At 41.2% G+C, this 22,717-nt stretch overlaps 1 protein-coding gene across 2 annotated transcripts in view; it reads left to right on the top strand.

Annotated features, from left to right (window-relative positions):
* The window catches only part of Rtn3 (reticulon 3), a 57,580-nt gene that overhangs the window by 33,025 nt on the left and 1,838 nt on the right, over positions 1–22,717 (top strand). The window contains exons 1-6 of one of the 2 annotated variants that reach the window (XM_052190982.1): positions 7,105–7,180; positions 15,111–15,318; positions 18,397–18,535; positions 18,856–18,925; positions 20,088–20,134; positions 21,319–21,377. In XM_052190982.1, coding sequence (XP_052046942.1) covers positions 7,120–7,180; positions 15,111–15,318; positions 18,397–18,535; positions 18,856–18,925; positions 20,088–20,134; positions 21,319–21,377 — 584 coding nt within the window. In that variant the 5' untranslated portion in view covers positions 7,105–7,119. Of the gene's footprint in view, positions 1–7,104; positions 7,181–15,110; positions 15,319–18,396; positions 18,536–18,855; positions 18,926–20,087; positions 20,135–21,318; positions 21,378–22,717 lie in introns of those variants that run through there. The other variant, XM_052190992.1, reaches the window with a different exon arrangement.

A 22,717-nucleotide genomic window follows, 5' to 3' on the forward strand; every position in this document is an offset into this window, starting at 1 on the left:
AGAAAACAAACTGAAAGCCTTTATGTGTGTGCCTGTGTATGGTATGTACACATGAGTGCATATACCTCATGTAAGGCCAAGAAGAGTTCAGAACCCCTAAAGCTAGAGTTATAGGCATGTGAGCCACTGGATGTTGTAGATGTTAGGTCCAGTTCTTCCTCCCAGCCCCATGTTCCCAGAAATAAGGCTCAGACTCAAAATATATTTACAAATACCTTGGCCATATAGCTAGGCTCTTCTCTGACTAGAATCATAACTTAGATAACCCAGTTATTTTAACCTACATTCTGCCACAAGGCTGATTACCTGGCTACCATGTGGCCAGCTCACATCTTCAGAGGTGGATCTCCCTAGTCTATACAGAATCCTTTCTCCAGATGTTCCACTTTCTCCTTCCTGCCTAAGCCATAGGCCATCAGATTTATTATTGGTGGGTGCCACATCCATACAGACAAAAGATATCTTCTCTACAGGATGGAGGTGCTGGGAACTGAACTAGTCCTCTGTAAAATCAGTACTCCTAATGGCTAAGCCATCTCTCTCACCCTAGATCACAACTCTTACTAGCTGTCAACTGGGAAGTGGAAAGTGGTGGTCATGTTTAGCTTCTTGAGCTGCCCTCAGGTTCTGTCCTCTAGTATTCTCACATGGTAGCTTACTGCACTGACTGCCTCTCCTGATCATAGGTTCTACTCATAATTGAAAACAAGTGGGGCTTTCTATGCAGGACACATAAACCAAGTGGCAAGTCTTAGGCAATGTCTTAGGATGTTGCCCACCAGTTCTAATACCACATGGTATACAAAGTTAATTGAAAACCAGTCAGTAAACATAAAAACTTTTAAAAAGTCTTACAAACCAGGGTAGTGGCTACCTTCAAGAGGACTTGAAGTCAGCCTAGACTGAGTAATGAGTCTGTTGCCATGGAGAGAAGAAAAAGTACCTGCATGGTATAGGGCTAAGCAAAGGGTTCTCAGGTCATTGGTGCACTATTCTCAAAATAATTTAATTAGACTTTATCAAAACTAATTTTTAATTTTGCATAATGAAAGACATCACTAATAAGTCACTGCCTTAAGAAAGTTCAGGCCAAAGTATATCTATTGGACTATCAGAAATTGGACCGGAACAGACTAATTATACGTCCCTGTTACGGGTAGTTTTTTGGCTGTCCCACTTTGTGCTCTCAGCTGATCGCAGGCCCACACCTGCCCAGGAGCTATCTTGGATCCACAGATGAAAGACACACACATTAGCTCATTTTTAAACTGCCTTATTGGGTCTGTGGCTGGGCTCTTCAAAGCCTTCCACATGTAGTGTGCCCTTACCTTTACTCCTAGCTCAACACCTCTAAATCTGTCCTCAACTTAGTTGCCCAGTTACCATCAGTGAAGCCCATTAGTCTTGCTGCCCAAGGCACTTTCAGGATGCCCTTCCATGGGCCTCTTTTCTTTTTTGCTTACATTTTGGAAGATCTTCCCTACAGCTCTGAGTCTGTTCCATCTCTCTCCCCCAAATATCTCAATTCTCCTCTCTCCTAGCCTGCGGACCTGGAAGTCCCACCTCTTTCTTTCCACTCAGGCACTGGCCACTGGCATCTTTATTAATAAATCAAAACCCAGTTGTGGGCATCAGTAAACAGATCTCCAATTAAATCAAAGCATCAGAACCATTCCTACACTTACAAAAGAATTTTACATAAATGACTGTAATACAATGTAATTACATTCATCCAATACTGTATCTCACACAGTTTAAAAGTTACCACTATTCATGCGATCTAATGGCTCAGCTAAATACAGTTCCTAGTGAAGGTGGTGTAACAGAGTCTCCTGGACTCTGGCTGAGAGTATAAATGAGGAAAGCTGGGCAGATTCTTGAAAAACAATACCCATTTGTCCTACAACCTAGTAACTCTACTATAGTAAAAACTCTTTCATTGAGATGTGTGTGTGTGTGTGTGTGTGTGTGTGTGTGTGTGTGTGTGTGGCAGTTTTACTAATGTCCTAAAGCTGAAAACAGTAAGGGAATAAATATCCCTTAACATAGCTATGTTTGTGTATAGATCACAGGACAACTACTTATGGGAGTCAGTTTTCTCCTTCTACCTTGTACATCTCAGGGATCAAGTGATCTTATCTGCTGAGCCATCTCTCCAGCTAGACATAGCTGGATTGGATTTTTTGTTCGTTTGTTTTGTTTTGGTTTTGGTGCTTGCATCAATATAAATCTCAGAAATCATACTCAGTGAGAAAAGCAGCATAAAATAATTTTGTACTGTGTCAGTTACATCTATGTGACTGTAGAACATCTATGTGATTGTAGAACAAAAGAACTGGGACAGCAGTGGTTGCTTTTGAGTTGTTGACTTTTGGATTAGTCAGCTTTCTACTACTGTAGCAGATGCCTGAAATAACTTGGAAAAGGATTGTTGGGCTCATAGTTGGCTTGGTTGCTCTTGGGCCTTTGGCATCACCCATTGTAGGGCAAATGTGCTGAAGCAAAACTGTCAGCCTTATGGCCAAAACACAAAGAAGAAACTCAGTCCCCTCAATACCTCATGACCTAAGATCTCCACTAGACAACCCCACCTCCTTCCCAAAATTGCCTGAGAATCAGTCTTTAGCTGAATGGGCCTTTGGGAGTAGGTGTGGAATATCAAGATACAAACTCTATAATGAAAAAGGTGCACCTTCAGGAGTGTGGTCTTTTGATTGAAATTGAACAGTATACACTTTGATTGAAATTGAACAGTATACATATTATACATATACTCGGTGACTATATTAATGTAGTTTACTGTAAATTTTACATCTAAAGAAAAACATGAAAATAATACTCCATTTTAGTCCTGGTTCTCAAGCTGAAGTAGATGTCCTAATAACTATTGTTTGTTTTGACATGCTTGTTTAAAAACTGGAGTAAGCAGAAGGGTACAGTGCAACATCAGTGGATAACATCAATGTGCTTGTACTTTTGGGAGCTAGGGGGTGTGGTTCAAGGCTGGAGGGTTTCTTTTTGTAGTTTCAACTGTCCGAGAACTCACTTTGTAGACAGGCTGGATGGGAACTCAAAGAAAAGCCCACCTCTGGAGTGCTGGGATTAAAGGTATGTGTGTGCTACCCCACCCAGCTAATGTGCATGTAACTAAACACTAATGAACTACTCTGCAAAAAATAGCCCGTGTTGTTTTATGATATATGTATTTAAACACATTGTTTTAGATTTGATTTGTTATTTTGTGTATTTGAGTGTTTCGCCTGCACGTACGTACGTACGTGTGTGTGTGTGTGTGTGTGTGTGTGTGTGTGTACACCATGTGCATGCCTGGTGCACTTTGAAGTTAGAATTGGACATTGGGGAATTGGAGTTAACTGACAGTTGCCATACAGGTGCTGGGAGTTGATCCTCAGTCCTGTGCAAGAACAAGTGCTTTTAACAGCTAAGCCAACTCCAGCCTATTAGCACTTTTTTTAAATGTAGAGGTTGGGCATAATGGCATTTAACAGGTGGTTTTAAGCCTCTGTCTCAAAAACAAACACCATAGTGTAAGTGTGTAGCTCAATAAAAAGAGTACTCACACTTGAGGTCCTCAGTTTCCATCCCTAGCATTGCCTGAGGGAAGGCCAGAGACTGGGAATAAAATATAGGTGGTGATTCTATGGTTGGTTAGTCTGAAATGATTTTCAGCTGTGCTATGCTTGGGGTAATAAAACAGGGGAGTATCTGTTCATTACCCAGATGCCCACTGTCTTAGTTGAGGTTACTATTGGTGTGATGAAACACCATGACCAGCAATTTGGCGGGGAAAGAGTTTATTTGGCTTACACTTCCACAACACTGTTCATCGCTGGAGAAAATCGGGGCCGGAACTCAAACAGGGCAGGAAGCTGGCCATGGAGGACTGCGGCTTACAGCTTGTTCCCTTTCAACCTGCTCTCTCATAGAGCCCAGGACCTCTAGCCCAGGGGATGTCCCTGCCACAGTGGGTCCTCTCATAGCAGTCACTAAAAAAGAAAAATACCCTAAGGCTTGGCTACAGCCCTGTCTTGAGGGGGCATTTTCTCTATTGAGATTCCCTCCTCTCTGATGACTCTAGCTTGTGTCAAGTTGACATAAAACTAGTCAGTACACCACTGTTTTCAGAGGAGAGTTACTTGCTAGAACTGCTAGAAAAATTAAGACCTCCAAGATCAGGGGTATGTATGTGTATTACCTCATATGTGATTTTGCTTTCAATTTTTGTCTCAGATAAAGATTCTGTCACATTTTTAATATTGTGAAGCCTAAAACCATGTTGTTACCTGAGTCAACTAACAGAGAAAGACAGACAAACTGACTACCATTTAAATTTGAGGCTGGTTGAGGTATCCCACACTGGCAGAGGATGGAAGAGGGTAAAAGCAGGAGGATTGCATATTCAAAACAGTTCAGTTGCTAGAGCACTTGCCTAGCATATAGGAAGCCCAGGGTTTGAGCCCGGCCACTGCTTAAGCGGTACATGGTGACACATGTTGTAATCTCAGCACTTGGAAGGATCAGAAATTCAAGGTTCTTCTGTTAGTTTTGAGGCCAGCCTTAACTTTATGAGAACCTTTCCTTAAAATGTGTGTTTAGATTTGTTAGCAGTTAACTAGTGTTTGAGTTAGCATGGCCCAGTGGTTCTGCTCTTTGTTGAGACAGACTTTCACACTAACTGTAGCCCAGACTGGCCTTAAATCCCTGCTCACCCCTCTGCCTCAGCCTCCCAAGGGATTTCTGGTATAATTGTTTACAGGGATAGGATCCTGTTCAGGTGTACTCAACCACACCCATCTTTTATACTGTTTCTTAATTAGCAAATTCAGTAATCTGACGTGTGTAAAAACACACCCAGATTTAGTAGGGGAAGGAAAAAAAAACAAGTCTTTGTGTCTTTAGCCATTTATTATCTAGCTGCATCCTTAAATAAGGGTCAAAGAGGTTCAAAACCACCCTTACGCACAGCTTGGGGAGGGCTAGTCTCACACTCCTGTTGTATGTGCTTTACAAATTGGAAATTGAGGGTAAAGGCAATGGGAGGTTTTAATGATTGAAACAATGTTTTATTTCCTAAGAATCTAGTGTGTGTTGATTTGGAAGACAAATTTCTTTGGTCTGCTGCCAGCTGCTTCTGTGGACCAAGCAAGAGTATATGCTTGTTGACAGCAAGAGCGTTTCCTGTTAGTGATGTCTATGCCACTTTGAGGAGTGTGTGCTGAGTTAACGGTAAATACCTGGGAGAGAAGACGAGCCGTATCAGCACTCACAGATTTGGGATCTGAATTTACAGATACCTAGTATCTTCTGCAACTTAAAAAGTCGTTGAATTTCATGAAAACAGTGCACATTTTAAAAAATGATGAAAACTTAATCCAATGGGGAAATGCCTTCATCATATTCTTTTAGTAAAAATTTTTTTGAGACTGAACTTTTTTGTCCCTATCACCTTTTATTTAATTTAGCAGTGCTAGTGATGGGACTTGGGGCCTTAGCATGCTTAGCAAGGAAGTCTTTACCCATTTACTGGAAAACCCATCTGCAAGGCTTTACCCATTGCTGCAAAACAGATCTTGGTCAGAAAATCCAGAGTTAAGTTTATAAGAAAGGAAGTTAAATTTGGAAGAAGCTTACCCTGTCAGCAAGCATTTCTCTTTATTAATGAGCATTTTTTCCCTTTTGTAGTAAAAAAGCCTATCTTTAGCCAATCAGATGACAAAAGACCGTGATCCTAGCACTCGGGAACCTGAGAAAGATCATTACTTGGTGGCCAACCTATGCTACAAATGGAAACCCTACTCTAAACAAATCAACCAGCCAGCCTGACTTTCCCACACCTAAATTTAATTCGATGTAATTGAGTATTAGGAGATGAAAACAAAAGACTTATGCAAAGAAAATAAAACCTGTGTCCATCCTGAATTGCTCTTTAAAAATAAAATTAAAGCTGGAGTTTTGTCAATTCCATTACTTTTTTTTTCCTTTTTCTTCAAGACAGGGTTTCTCTGTGTAGCCCTGGCTGGCCTGGAACTCACTCTGTAGACCTGGCCTCGAACTCAGAAATCCGCCTGCCTCTGCCTCCCAAGTGCTGGGATTACAGGCGTGCGCCACCACCTTCCGGCTCCTTCCTTTTTCAGAACAATCATTTTCTACCCTTAAGAATGCTTGGGAGAAGCTCCACGTGGTAGCACATGCCTTTAATCCTCCGACTGAGGAGGCAGAGGCAGGCAAATCTCTGAGTACCAGGAAAGCCAGGGCTACACAAAGAACCATGCTTGGGAGAGCAGGTTAAATTCTGTTGATTCTTGAGGATTTCTGAGCTTAAAATAAAATCGAACTCTGCCTAAATTTGGTAATAAAGCATTGATAAGGAAGTCAGTAAAGGGACGCTGCTTCTCTTGACTGAATTTGAGGAACTGGCAGCTTCTTTCTTTTGAGAATGCCATTAAGCTCCCTCTTTCGGTATATTATGGGTACTGCAGCTGGCCTCCTTAAATCTCGCTAGCAAGAAGTAGAAAACCTTTGTTTTCAATAATAATAAAAATAAAGTGGGGGCCTCGGACCAGGCCCGGGCTCCTGGAGTTGCTCCCTAGAGCCACCGCGCTATGTTCCTGCTGCTCGCGCGGCTCCTTTAGGCCACTGCAATAACGGCCACCTTGGCGGGGCTCTCCAGAGCGGACAGATGCAGCTGCTGGTACCTGGGCCGCATGCGATGGGTAACTGCTGCTGGACGCAGTGCTTCGGGCTGCTCCGCAAGGAAGGGAACCCAATGCAGGCCGGAGGAAGCAGTGCAGGACTCAAGTGTTTTAGGGCGTGCCCGCGAGGTGAGCACTTAAATACAGTTTGTGTACCTACTCATAAGTGACGGCCTGAGAGTGAGACATACACATACACAAAGCAGCCATACGCCACCTCCTGAGGAAGTAGTAGTTAACTTGTAGGAGAGGCATTATGAGTCGATTGCTGCAAAGCAGATCTTGGTCATAAAATCCAGCGTTAACTTTATAAGAAAGGAAGTTAAAATCGGAAGCAGCTGGTTGCTGCCTGCCGCTGAGCAGCCAAGTCAGCAGAGTAGAGAAAGCACTTGCGGCAGGGAAGGTGATGTCCTACCAGCAGAAAGACCCAAAGTTATTGACCAGAAGACGAGTATGGATCCTGCCAGGTACACAGTATTGACATAAAGTACCCAAAGCAGCTGTAATATGACAACCAAAACTGTTAGCTTATATGATAGCTCATCCTTACATGGGACCAGAAGATGAAGGAGTGAATGAATAGGATGCTTCTCATGAGGCAGCCTTTCAAAACAGGAAGACACTTGGGCAACACTTAGAACACTGAGCCAGGCAGGCTCTGATGATCCCTGTGGGCAAGAGGGGAAAGGCTTTGTAGAGCTGAGAGGGAGGACAATGGTGATTGTGAGTGTTGCTCTCTTGTAAGTCCTGTCTTAGAACTGTTCTGATATCAGTCTAAAACAGATCAATGCGTTGGACAGAATGAAGTTTTGTGACCCTGTTTGGCAGTTCTGACCTAGTGTTAAAAAATGGACTAGAATGCATTAGTGATGAGCAAAATCACTAGAATGCAAAAATGAGAATGCAAAAATGCTGAGCCTTTTAAAGGGGAGCAGGCATCACGTTGTAAATGCTTGTTTTACAAGAAGGGAGTGAGGACAAGGGAGAGAACACAGCTGGGGGCTTCAGAACGAATGCAACTATCACCATCCACCTTCTGCTTTGTTCGAATGACTCGAACAAGTTATCCTTTAAATTTATTTTAATTAACCTTTTATAGTATTCTTATCCTTGTTTTTACATTTTAAATCTTGGCTATTTTTACTTTGTCTGACCAAACCTGTTTTACTATGTAAATATGTAACTGAAATTTTTTTATTTTCTATATTTTTTGTTTACATTCCATATGATTTTCCCTTCCCCAGTTTCCTCCCTCCCCATAAGTCCCATAAGCCCTCTTCCCTCCACCTGTTCCCCATGATATTTTTTTAAAGAATTATTTATTTCTTATTTATATGAGTGCACTGTAACTATCTTCAAATACAACAGAAGAGGGCATCAGATCCCATTACAGATGGTTGTGAGCCACCATGTAATTGCTGGGAATTGAACTCAGGACCTTTGGAAGAGCAGTCAATGCTCTTAACTGCTGAGCCATCTTTCCAGAGCATGAAAATCTTCTAAAAAGTGTTTTTGCTGATTCTCGGCAGCTATAAAGAGGACTGAGTGAGGATGGTCAGATATGTTTGGGATACTGTAATTCCCACTTTCCAGCTTCACTTATTTTGATGACATTTTTTAATTCTGTTGTCTGATACTAAGCACAGTTAACTTGAAAAGACCCTAAGAAATGCAGGGTATGGTTTCTTTCCACATCAATCACAAATGCACATCCTAATGTGATGTTGACACATTCTGAACAGAGATACTATAAAAAGCAAGCTACTCATGTTTACATGTTATAGTGATATTAAAAGTAATACATAATCCCAGCCTGCCGGGAGGCAGAGGCAGGTGGATTTCTGAGGCCAGCCTGGTCTACAGAGTGAGTTCCAGGACAGCCAGGGCTATACAGAGAATCCCTGTCTCAAAAAAAAAACCAAAAAACAAAAAAATACAAAGTAAAAAATAGCCGGGCAGTGGTGGCGCACGCCTGTAATCCCAGCACTTGGGAGGCAGAGGCAGGCGGATTTCTGAGTTCGAGGCCAGCCTGTTCTACAGAGTGAGTTCCAGGACAGCCGGGGCTACACAGAGAAACCCTGTCTCGAAAAACAAAAAAAAAAAAAATTAAAAATAAAAAATAAATAAAAGTAATATATAATTATATATTTAGATATTTTACTTTTATATGCCACTATATTGATTTTGTATTGGTTTCTTGAGGGTTTTCCCCCGATTTTAAAATTCTGTATTTCCAACAAAGATCAAAATGAGCAAGGCAAGAATTTTCAGTAATGGCCAGGCCACCTGCTCTCCTTGGGATCAGAAGTGAGCAAGTGATTCCCAGCTACAGTAGGGAGACTCTTTTGGCTGGCCTCAAACTCAGAAATCCGCCTGTCTCTGCCTCCCGAGTGCTGGGATTAAAGGTGCGCACCACTACTGGCCTGGTCTGGGAGATTCTTACATAGGTATTTCATGACCTTTGCAAGCAAGCAAAGCTAAGTGAAACTTCTGAAACTTTCCAGACTAACATTTAGAATAAACACATTGTTACATTTTTAACATCATCATGGGCTGCCAGTTTCAGAAAGCCTTGTTTTTCAAGTCAGGTTGGCCTGGTTCTCAGGACTTACTTGTGGTCTGTTGGCTTTAAAAACAATCTGCACAATTGGAACATAAATCTCATTTTAGCTGGGCAGTGGTAGCACATGCCTTTATCCCAGCACTCTGGGAGGCAGAGGCAGGCAGATTTCTGAGTTCAAGGCCAGCCTGATCTACAGAGTGAATTCCAGGACAGCCAGGGCTATATAGAGAAACCCTGTCTCAAAAACACCAAAAATCAATCAATCTCATTTTACCTGAGAAATACAAATACCAAGATTTTGGAAACAAGCCCCGGGAAGCTGAACAGTAGGGAGAATAGAGGCCCTGTTATTATTTAACCTATATTAAAATCACTAGTGAAGGCAGAAATGGGGGAATCAGCTTCTAATAAGCACGAACTCTTGAAAGTGCTTGGTATGTACACCCATACATACAACACACGCAGGCATGCACACACAATCAATCAATCAATCAATGAATAAATGTTAGTTTAAAAAAAAAAACAGGAATAGGGGCTGGAGGGATGGCTCAGCGGTTAAGAGCACTGACTGCTTTTCCGAAGGTCCTGAGTTCAAATCCCAGCACCCACTCATAACCATCCGTAATGAGATCTGACACCCTCTTCTGGGGTGTCTGAAGACAGCTACAGTGTACTTACATATAATAAATAAATAAATCTTTTAAAAAAAAACAGGAATATAAAATGACATGCTTATAAATGTATACCTATACATACAACACACAATCAATCAATCAATAAATAAATAAATACATGTTATATTTTTTAAAAAACAGGAATATAAAATGTTCCCTCATTGCTCCCTGGATTTGGCTGAAGACTGAGCATAGGTTTCTGTAAGCACACTTACCTGGGCTATTCTTAGTATGTTTTCTTTTTGTCGTGCAGCAGCAGTAGGGCAATGTCCTGAAAAGGGAGTTCACATAGAAAGAGGAACTCAAGGCTCCTGCTGTTCTGAAGTAGCATGCACAGTACGTGAATTACAATGAGATCTAGGTTTTAGTTGTTTTCATCTCAGAGATGAGTGTGACACTTTAGCATATATCCTACATTAAGTCATACTGTCATACAATAAGTCATATTGTTGTGTACATATCAATATAACTGAAGCTACAGCCTCATTGTTGGAAATCACTTAAAGATGTTATCTGGCCTATTTCCTGTGCTAATGCTTTTTTTTAAGTTGTATATTGCACGAGATAAATGTTTTGGCACAAGCTACTGTAGTAGTTTGTTTTAGCCTTTCATTTGTATTTGTATCTACTATGTGTGTATAAGTCCCTGTAGAGGCCAGAAGAAGGCATCAGATCCTCTGAAGCTGGAGATACAGGCAGTTTTGAATTGTCTGATGTGGGTACTGAGACTCAAACTCTGGTCCCTCAGAAGAATCACAGTCATTCTTAACCACTGAGCCATCTCTCCAGCCCCATTGGCTTTTTGTTTATAATGAATTTTCTGAAGCAGTAGTAACTTCTCAAGATTTTTAAATTAGCCCGTTTTTGCATGTAAGCATCTTTTTTAAAGCTTAAATTTAAAAAATGTTAAGTGTGGCCACTCTATTAGGATTCTCTAGAAAAACAACTTACAGAATGGAAAAATATATGTGTGTATATATACATATATATGGGATTTATTAGAGTGGTTTAACTGCTGTAGTCCATCTAGTCTAACAATAGCAGTCTACCAACTAAAGGTTCAAGAATCCAGTAGTTGTTCAGACCATGAGTTTACATCTTAGCTGGTCTTCAGTATTCATCTGGATCTCAAAGAAGTAGGCTCTAATATCAGTAAAGGAATAGACTTGCCAGCGAGACCAAGCAGGCTAAGAACAAAAGCTTCCGTCTTCTGTGCCCTTTGTGTAGGCTGCCAGTAGGTGTGGCTCAAATGAAAGGTAGATCTTCCCATCTCAAAAGATCTGGAACTCAGGAGGCTGAAGCAGGTAGATCCTGTGAGTTCAAAGCCAGCCTGGTCTAGAGTGAGTTTTAAGACAACCAGAACTACAGTGAAGAAACCCTGTCCAGAAAAACAAGACAAAACAAACAAACAAAAGATCTGGATTAAAAGGGTATCTTCTCACTTCAAATGAAAAAAAAAAAAAAAAATCCCTCAAGGTGTACCCAGCCACTTGGGTTTTAGTTAATCCCAGATGTTGTCAAGTTGACAACCAAGAACAGCCATCACAGCCACATTGTAGAAGACTTTGGCAAGAATAGCTTGTAATTCACCATCAACATAAAAGTTCTTAGTAAATACAAAGATTTTGAATTGGAAACCTAGAAAAATAATGAGACTAGAGAGATGGCTCAGTGGTTAAGAGCACTGGCTACTCTTCCAAAGAACAGAGGATCAATTCCCAGCACCCCCATGGCCACTAAAAACCATACAGTTTTATGAGATCTAATGTCCTCTTCTGGCCTCTATGAAAACTGCATAAACAGAATATATGGAACACAAATTAAACATGAAATAAAAATAATAAAGTCTTTAAATAAATAATTCCTTTGGTTTTTAAGACAAGGTTTCTCTGTGTAGACCAGGTTGGTCATGGACTCAAGAGATCTGCCTGCTTCTGTCTCCCAAGTGCTGGGATTAACAATGTATGCCACTACAACTGGCTCTAAATATTTTTTTGGGGGGGTGGGTTTTGGGTTTTTGGATTTGGTTTTTTGAAGACAGGGTTTTTCTGTATAGCACTGGCTGTCCTGGAACTCACTCTGTAGACCAGGCTGGCCTCAAACTCAGAAATCCGCCTCTGCCTCCCAGAGTGCTGGGATTACAGGCGTGCGCCACCACTGCCCAGCTAAATACATATTTTTTAAAGAAATTTAGTAGAAAGCTCCTTTCTATCCCCCAATCTTTAATTATATATCCTGTTAGCAACAATGCAAAAAAGACAAGTCTTTATTGCTCTGTAACAAGCTTCTGTTATCAGTGTTCCATTGTAACTGTGTCCTGAGACCAGCATTGAATGAGTAATGACAGCATTAGGCTCTGTCTGCCTGCTCAACAGTGCTCTGGTGCTTCCACACTCACCCAGCCAGTGCTGCACATCCCTGTAAGGTCCTGATTACATCTTACAGTGAGAATCCAACATGCACAAGTTCTTCTTGTCCCAGTCAAGTGGCAAAGATTGCAAACCCAAACTTCAGAATCTGTTTGTACATTATCACCTAAAAGAGTGGGCAAATGGTGAATTCTGTTGTGACATTTTACACATGTATGTAATATATTTTGATCAGTTTAATCTGTTAGCCCCTCTTGTCTCCCTTTCCATTCATTGAAAGAGCTATCTATCCCTAGTGACACAGGTTTTGTAATCACATCTATTCAAGAAGTTGAGTTAGCAGGGTAGTCAGAAACCCAAAGTCAACTTCAGAATTAAAAAGTGAAAAAGTGGGAAAGGAAACATAGCCCTCCCTAGCACCACATATTCCAGGCAATTTGGTGTGCACATCTAATCCCAGCTGGCTCAGGAAGTAGAGATAACCTTGAACTACTGACCCTCCTGCCTCCACCTCTGAGAGTCTGAGATTGCAGCTGTACACCACCACGCCTACCTAATTTGCTGTTTTAAAAGCGGTACTGGCAGTGGGAACAGACTAATCCGTTTCTGTCCACCCCCAAAAGGATTATGGAAACATAACTACTGTGGCTTCTTGCTAGTTTGAGCACCCATTCTAAAGGTTTCACATTAAACTTTGACAGCTGCCCTGTTAGTCACATCTTTCTCCTAACTCTACCAGAGAATCAGAGGTAAAAGTTTCCAAATGCTTTGACACACACACACCCTTTTTATGTGTGTGAGTGTGTGTGTGTGCTCTGTACTGAATATGCTTGGCAAATTTCCATGTTGAGGAGCAATATCAGGAAAAGAAGGGAAGTTGTAGTCGCACTGGCTCTGGGTTATAAGGTTGGCCTGTCACAGATTTGAAGAGCCTATTCTATTATAAATCAGAATAGAGTATGAATCTGATCAAAATCTAGGTGGTGTTGCTCCTAGAAGAAACGAAGCTGTAAGGTCATACAAAGTGATGGGATACAGAGTGTAGAGGAGGAAGTAACTGCAGGCCAAGGCCTGAATGAAGCAAAGGAAAAAGCTGTAAGGATTGAGATATAGGACAATATTGTTGCCTTTTATCTGCCATTCCCTAATGCCCTTTTTCTAACTTAGGCCCCAAATTCCACTAGTTGAGCCTAGGGCTTTTCTGTAGTTACGCAGTTTATATTCTGCATGCCTCTAGGGGGCACTAGTCACATGTGAATTGTATGTCTGGCTATCTTGTATAACAACTTTCCAGCAGATGGTAGTAAAGTCCATGAGGACACAGTGGTCTTTTTCAACTTGTGCAAATGTAGAAATCTATTTTCTTTCTCTGTAAAAACTTTTAGATTTATTAATTTTATTTATATAAGTGTTTTCCTATAAATATGAATGTATGTGCACACCATGTGTGTCTCTGGTGCCTATGCAGGCCAAAAGAGGTCTGTTACTCCCCTGGAACTAGAGTTACAGACAGTTGTGAGCCAATCTGTGGATACCAGGAACTAAACTCAGGTCTTCTGGAACTGCTGAGCCATCTCTCCAGTCCCCTGTTGTTTATACTGGTTTTTGTTTGTTTGTTTTTTAAAGATTTATGTATATGAGTACATTGTCACTGTCAGACACTTACTGGATCCCATTACAGATGGTTGTAAGCCACCATGTGGTTGCTGGGAATTGAACTTCGGATCAATGCTCTTAACCATTGAGCCATCTCTCTAGCCCTACACCGTTTTTTTTTTTTGTTGTTTTTTTTTTTTTTTTTTTTTACACTGGTAGTTTTAAGAATATAAATCAGTTGCCGGGCGGTGGTGCACACCTGTAATCTCAGCACTTGGGAGGCAGAGGCAGGCGGATTTCTGAATTCAAGGCCAGCCTGGTCTAGAGAGTGAATTATTATGTAAAATATTTCTCCAGCTGAGTTTGTTTAGTTATTTTCTCTTTTTAAAAAGGTATGTGTTTGGGGCTAGAATTCCATAGAAGCAGTATTATGTCCTCATATTTGTCATATCCAGGGGTACATATAATCAGTTTGTTTGATTGGTTGGTGACATGAAACCTCTGCATTCTATATTGAAACTACACTTATAGGCCTCTGAACTTGACATAGGTATGTGTCTGAACACTTGACTGTATGTATGAATTGCCCTGCTAAGAACTGGCCCTTTTACATAGATCTGCTTCTGTTCAGTTTTCCTGTATAGTCTCAGTTCAGTCATATGCTCCTGAGTGGCACCCTGTTTTCTCCCTGATTTGCAAAACCACTACCTGGAACTCAGTTTCTCATCAGGAATCTCAAAACATCTTCTTAGTAAATCACATGTTTGTTGCATCTAGATAATAATGCACTCTACCTGCATTGGACTTGAAACAGCTTTAGGGAGATGGTACCATTTTCTTCACTTTACGATGGAGAATGACTTAGAACAGTGAACAGTAGCATAGGTAGAAATAACCAAGTCTCAGACTCATCTGTCCAACTCTAAAGGCCTTGTCCATTTTTATAAAGCCAGTCTAGGCAATTTAGCAAGACCCTGTCTTAAGAATAAAAACTATAAGATATGTGTCACAGGCCTATAATCCCGGCTCATAGGACATCAAGAGTTCAATGTTGGGCTACAAAAAATAACCCATAATAACAAAACCAAAAATAAAAAGGTGTCCAGATACTAGGGAGATAGATGACTCAGTCAGTAAAGCACAGCACAGCCAGGGTGGTCCTGAGTTCTCTAACTTCTATTCCCTCTCTCGGCAGTGCACGACCTGATTTTCTGGCGAGATGTGAAGAAGACTGGGCTCGTCTTCGGCACCACACTGATCATGCTGCTCTCTCTGGCAGCCTTCAGTGTTATCAGTGTGGTCTCTTACCTCATCCTGGCTCTTCTCTCTGTCACCATCAGCTTCAGAGTCTATAAGTCTGTCATTCAAGCTGTACAGAAGTCAGAAGAAGGACATCCATTCAAGTAAGTTTGCTGAGATTGCGAGTGTTTGAAGGTCTGACCTGTCTCTTACAGCTGATAGATGGCAGAAATAGTCCCTAAATACCCTGCCATCACCCTAAGAAGTAATCAGGTTAGTATCTGAGACTCTTAACTGACTAGAGTCTCACACTTAAGGCTAAAGAGAGCTATAAATCCAGAACAGGGCACAGGATAGCCTGCCCACACAGCCCTCAGTCAGCTACTGTATCCATGTTTCAACCCTAGTAACAGCTAGAAACAGCTTTCAACTCCAAGTTCTAGAACCAGGGGGTTATTCTGTTTGTTCCAAGTTTTATTTCTTTAGCTCTAGTGTAGTTTCCCTGCGTGTAGAAAGCAGTTATTTTTAACCTTTAAACATATATAATATATATATGTATGTATGTATATGTATATATGTATATTATGCCTGTATGTATGTCTGTACAACATATGTGTGTGGTGCCCGTGCAGGCCAAAAGAGTGCATCTGGTCCCCTGGAACTAGAGTACAGGTTATGAGCTGCCCTGTGGTTGCTGGGAATTGAACTCAGATCTTCTGAAAGGGCAACCAGTGCTCTTAACTACTGAACTATCTCTCCCGTTCTAATCTAGAGGCAAATATACCTTTCTGGTTGTACTGTGACTTTAATAAATGCTTCCTCATGCTTGTGCTATTGAAATTCTTTGCCCATAAAAAATCCTTTGTCTCAGAGAAAGAGCCCCTGCTGTGACCTCTCTAGAATAGCCATTAGCTCCTTTCTAGAGCTTGTACTTTCTGTTGATAGAAATAGAAGGGATAACTAAATTTTACAAGCTCAGATATCTTAATAATATCCCTCTTCTGTGTCATTTCTGTGAGTTTATAAAATGTTTTTGATAAATCATATTAATCCCAACATCTAGGGTTTTGTTTTGGTGGGAGAAGATCTCAGTGTCTCCCTAGCTAGCATAGAATTCACTGGAGGCAGAGGCAGGCGGATTTCTGAGTTTGCGGCCAGCCTGGTCTACAGAGTGAGTTCCAGGACAGCCAGGGCTACACAAAGAAACCCTGTCTCAAAAAAAAAAAAAAGAGGAGGAGGAGGAGGAAAAGAGCTCACGATTTTATAAGGCTGGCCTCAAACTCAGAGGCTGACCTGTCTCTGCTTCCATACCTGGAAACAACTCGTTTAAAACCTTTATATTTATAAACTGGAAGACCCACGCATGCCTCTTACTTGTCTGCTCTTCCAAGAGTTTGAACTCCTCAAGATGTCTTCAAACCTGATAAGCAGGAGATGCTCAGTAGCTCCTATGTGAATGAACAGGTTATGAGCACAGGGTCACCCTCAGAACAAGGATGCCAGGCATGGTGACACATGCCAGCATCCCAGCATTCGGGAGGCCAAGGCAGGCAAGCTCTCTAAGGTCAGGCCAGCCTCGTCTGCACAGTAAGTTCTAGAGGCTGTGCAGTTGAGACCCTTCGCCTGCCTGAACCCTTCCTCCCCCACCCCACCCTTTTTTTTTTAATCTCAACCTCTGAAAACACAGTGTGTTGTGTAGTTTACAGCCTTAACATATTCATGATCTCTACCCTCCCCAGTCTTTGCTTTTCTAAACTATGCCCCCTGCCCCCTAGCTTGGGGATTGAGCCCAGGACCTTGCACATACAAGGTAAGTTGCTCTATTATTGAGCTATAGTCTCAGCCTTCTTTTTTTTAGTTTTTGTTTTGATGGTGATTGCTTGACCCAAGGTCTCTATGTAGTGTTGGATGTTCTAGAACTTCCTAAGACAAGTCTTAGCCAGCAAGATGCTCAGCAGGTGAAGGTATTTACTCCAAGCTTGACAGCCCGAGTTGAGTCCTATGGACCCACATGGTGGAAGGAAAGAACCAGCTGCCACAAATTGTCCTCTGACCTCTACATGTGCACACCATGGTGTACGCCCGCTGTTTTAGACAATGTTCTATTGCTGAGAAGAGACAACATGACCACAGCAACTTTTATAAAGGAAAACATTTAATTGGGGCTAACTTAAAGTTCAGAGGTTTTAGTCCATTACAGTCCAGAATTTAGTACAGTTTAGTCTGTTATTATGGTGGGAAGTGTGGCAGTGTACAGGCAGACATAGTACTGGTGTAGGAGCTGAGAGTCCTATATCTGGATCAGCAGACAGCAAAAAGAGACAATATGAACTACTGGGCCTGGCTTGAGCTCCTGAAACCTCAAAGCACACCCCTAGTGACACGTTTCCCACAAGGCCACATTTCCTAATAGTACCACTCCCTGTGAGCCTGTGAGGTCATTTTCACTCAAACCACTATACACATACACATGTACATATACATGTACATGCATTAAAAATAAAACAGTGTATTTGGAAAGCTAGAATAGTGCTCTGGAAAGGAGGAGATAGGCAGGTCCCTAGAACTTAATAGCCAGCCAGGTTAGCCTGCTTTTAAATGAATTCCAGGTCAGTAGAAAACTGTTTTAGGAAGGGAAGAGAAAGAAGGAAGGAAGGAAGGAAGGAAGGAAGGAAGGAAGGAAGGAAGGAAGGAAGGAAGGAAGGAAGGGAGGGAGGGAGGGAGGGAGGGAGGGAGGGAGGGAGGGAGGGAGGGAGGGAGGGAAGGAAGGAAAGGAAGGAGAAAGACAGCCTGCTTTTAGTGAATTCCAGGTCAATAGGAAACTTTTAGAAAGAAAGAGACAGACAGACAGAAAGACAGAGCCAGAGAAATGACACCTGTGGTTGTTCTCTGAAATCTACATGCATATGCACACAAACACATACAAATGAATTTTTGGTTTTTACTTGTTTGTTTTATAATGCTGGAGATTGAACCAGTATCTCATGCATGCTAGGCAAGTCCTCTGCTTTCTGATCTACATTCCTATAGAGTGTATTTTGATATGTCCACACCAGATAGATCTTCATTATACATGAAAACCTTACAATTCATAGATAACTGGCATATTAGCTTTTATCAAGTAAAGGACAGCTGTGTCCCCTACAGATTTCTAGAATGCTGATTTCACACTAAAATACCACTGTGCTGTTGAAGAATTTCCCCTTGTGTCACATGTGTGACTGTTTTTTCTTCCTCGGAAGGGCCTACTTGGATGTGGACATTACACTGTCTTCAGAAGCTTTCCACAACTACATGAATGCCGCAATGGTGCATGTCAACAAGGCCCTCAAACTCATTATTCGTCTTTTTCTGGTAGAAGATTTGGTTGACTCCTTGAAGGTTAGTTGCTGGGCTTTAATTTAGAGGTAAAATAAGGCATATAGGGTTTTATCAGGAAAAAAACCTGTAAAAAAAGAAGATAGCTCTCAATGAGAAAGCTGCCCCCTCTCTCTGGAGAGCAGCATTGGACCAGCAGTCATCCGCTCATCACCCTGTAAGTACTAGTCCCTTTATGGACTCCAGAACAGTGAGTTTTCTAACTGTAAGTGCACATGGGGGATCTGTGTCATAAACCACTGCGTTGATGCAAACCTAATTAGCTTGAACTCAGGGGTCTCTTTATTCTTATTTATTTAACCCTCTGACATTGGCCTTCACAGCTGGCTGTCTTCATGTGGCTGATGACCTACGTTGGTGCTGTTTTTAATGGAATTACTCTTCTGATTCTCGGTAAGGTGACCAGGAAGTGTGTCTATTTGCTTATTTCTTTAAAGACGTGTAAGACTGTGTAAATGCTGAACCAGATGATTCAGACCTATAATCAAAGCTGTTTAAGAAACTGAGGCAGGAGACTCAAACCTTCAAGGCCAGCCTGCATAACTTAATAAGACCCTGAAGGGGAAAAAAAAAAAAAAAAAGGCCAGGGCAGCCAGGCATGATGGTGCACAACTATAACAGCAATGCTAGGTAGACGGAAACAGGAAGTTCAAGAAGTCAGCATTATGTTAAGCTTCATAGTATGTTCTGGGCCCACTGAAGACATGGAAGACCATCAATAAAACAAATAAACAAAAAAGCCGGGCAGTGGTTGCGCACGCCTGTAATCCCAGCACTCTGGGAGGCAGAGGCAGGCAGATTTCTGAGTTCGAGGCCAGCCTGGTCTACAGAGTGAGTTCCAGGACAGCCAGGGCTATATAGAGAAACCCTGTCTCGAAAAAAAACAAAATCCAAAAAACCAAAAAAAAAAAAAAACCAAAAAACAAAAAACTTAGACCAGGGCTAGAGAACTTGCCTAAAGAGCGTGACCAGCCTGTGGTATCTATAGAGAGTGTGCTAGATATTAGAGTAGCCTGGACTTGTGGCTCAGAGTTTATTAAATGATTTCACAAAGGATTTCAAAGCAACTGTGAGTAAAAAGCACTGTTTAAATTTGGCTTAAATATGGCAACCTTGCTTTCATTTTTTGGTTTTTTTTTGTTATTGTTGTTGTTGTTTTTGTTTTTGTTTTTTGATTTTTGTTTTTTTTTTCGAGACAGGGTTTCTCTGTATATCCCTGGCTGTCCTGGAGCTCACTCTGTAGACCAGGCTGGCCTCGAACTCAGAAATCTGCCTGCTTCTGCCTCCCAAGTGCTGGGATTACAGGCATGTGCCACCACCACCCGGCTACGCAACCTTGCTTTTAGAAACCACTTTTGTAGTTTAGAAGTTAACACCTATCATACAAAGAAAATAGCCAGTTAGGGGTTTTCCCCGTACTGCCCTTATCTGCTCTCTCCTAACCATCCTCAGCTTAGAGAGCTCCTCTTTTTCTCTTTGATTGTTTCTCTGTACTTCATGAAGACATGTCTAAGCTGCTTGAGTCTCACATTGCACTTGCTGTTCTGTCTTTCAGCCGAGCTGCTTGTTTTCAGCGTCCCAATTGTCTATGAGAAGTATAAGGTAGGCATTTTTCCATCACAAATCTGCTGAGTACTGTGTGACTGGCTTCAGTTCATTTTAAGGAAAGTAAAAAACTGATAGCAAGAGGCCTAGATAGATGTTCTGTGTCAGAGGGATGAATTATCCATTCCAAAAAAGGAAGGTAAAAAAGATGCTTTATAGTAAAGCTAAGCTTCTAAAATCTAAACTGCACTTCCAAGAATATGTTAGTGGGAGCAGGTGTTTCCATTGTGGACCAAGTAGCTTAGCTATCCATCTGAAGACCTTTTGGGAGAGCTGGGGAGCTAGCTCAGTTGGTAACATGTTTGTCACACAAGCATGAGAACCTGAGTTCTTCTCTCGGGCACCCACATAAAAACACCTGGTGTTAAGTGTACACCTTTGTAACCAAATCAGTGATCGATGGGTTCAGGGAGGAACTGAACCGTCTCAAAAAATAAAGCAGATGACTGGGGATGTAGATTCGTTGTGAAGGTGCTTGCCTAGTATGTGTAAGGCTGAGTTTCGAGCCCTAGTACCACATAAATTGTGTATAGCGGTGCACACTTACACAATATGTCAGAGGTGAGTCAGGAAGATCAGAAGTTCATGGATCATCCTTATTAATATAGTAAACTGGAGGCCAGCTTAGGTTACAGGAGACCTTATCTTTAAATTAATTAAATTAATTAGTTAATACCAAGGTAGAGAACAATTGAAGAGAAACCTTGTATTAAAATTTGCCTCCATACATGCACACTCACACACACATGCACATACATATAAACAAAAATATTTTTGGCTTTTTATTATTAGATGAATTAATAATGCCCAGGACCCAACATATCACAACCAAAGAATACAGATTAAATCTCAGTTTCTGGTACTTAGAAAGTACTTCAGTGTTGCTACAGAAAATACCACATAAGTTCTACTTCTACAAATGATACAAATGATTTTTATTTTAAAGTGTTGTTGAAATCTGAAAACAGAAGCTGTAACTTCTGAAAAGCTGTACATCATTTTTATTTCTTGGAATAGTGAATAGTGGGATATTTAATAGTTGCACTAAACAAGAGAATAGTGCCTTTTGGGGAACTGAGACTATTACCAAAGTATATATTGTATGAAAAATTTTGAAATGAAAAATTCTTAGCTCCTTTATTTCCCAGCTGAGCCTTCTTTCCTTCCTTTCTTTCTTAAAGACGCAGATTGACCACTATGTTGGAATTGCCCGGGATCAGAGCAAGTCAATTGTTGAAAAGTAAGTGGACTTAGGGGCTGTGGTCACTTTTCCCATGTGGAACCCTCCCCAATATTGTTTAGTCTCTTATATAAAATGTTACTGTCAAAAGTAACTAATTTTCTTCCTGAATAAAACCTTAGTTTTGTTGTACTTATGTTAAGAAGCATCTTTGGGTTTTGTGGTGTTGGTTTGGTTTGTTGGGTTGTTCATTTGGTTTAGAGACAGGGTCTTGCTATATAGTCCAGGCTGGCCTTAAACTTAATATCCTACCCTCTAGCTCTCAAGATAGAAATGATCAAGGTAAATACTTTGACTGTCAAATATTTTTGCTTATTTAACCCTCTTTTATTTTCATGTGTATCCAATCTTTCCTGTCTTTTCTAGTAAATAATGTAAAGCTTAGATTACGACATTGTGGTGAACACCTGTAATCCCAGTACTTGAGAGGCAGAAGCAGGTCGAGTTGAAGGTCCAGCCTGATTTCCAAGATAGCCAGGGCTATGTAGTGAGAGACTGTCTCAAAAAACAGCAAACAAAAACAACTGTTTTCCTTTTTAGAGTGCCATCAGATACCATGAAATATTTTTAATGACTTTTTTTATATTTTAAAGATATTTTTATTATATCTTAATATTTTTTATATTTTTAAGATATTTATGGGTCAGGCATGGTGGTGCATGCCTGTAATCCCAGCACTTGGGAGGCAGAGGCAGGTGGATTTCTGAGTTAGAGGCCAGCCGGGTCTACAGAGTGAGTTCCAGGACAGCCAGGGCTATACAGAGAAACCCTGTCTTGAAAAACCAAAAAAAAAAAATTTTTTTTTATGTAATTAATGTATATGAGTATATTGTTTTCATGCACAGAAGAGAACATCAGGTCTCATTACTGATGGTTGTGAGCCACCATGTGGTTGCTGGGAATTGAACTCAGGACCTCTGGAAGAGCAGCCAGTACTCTTAACCACTGGGCCATCTCTCCAGCCCCAAGATACCCTGAATTCTTTATCTGATATTGTGAATCAAGGAACTACTTTTGAGTGTTTATAGCAAGATGAACCCAGCCCTGAATTAGCATGTTGTCCTTTTTTCTGTTTTCTTCAGCTCTTCACTTTGTACCTTCCACACCCCAGATTTTAGTGTCTTTTCACATTATCAAGAGGAAGCTGAATGAATGGGTTAGGAATGTAGTTTAGTGGTAAAACATTTGCTTAGCATACATGGCCCCAGATTTCCATCCATAGAGCAAAAAGAAGAAACTGAACATAAGTCAGGCAGATGGGTGTTGATGCCAGAAGCCGCACCTGACTTGTCTGTTTGCTTTATTGAGCACTCACACTAGCTCCAGCTTGAAGGCATACA

Source organism: Apodemus sylvaticus, chromosome 1 (genome assembly GCF_947179515.1).
Source record: "Apodemus sylvaticus chromosome 1, mApoSyl1.1, whole genome shotgun sequence".
Taxonomy (NCBI): Eukaryota; Metazoa; Chordata; class Mammalia; order Rodentia; family Muridae; genus Apodemus; species Apodemus sylvaticus.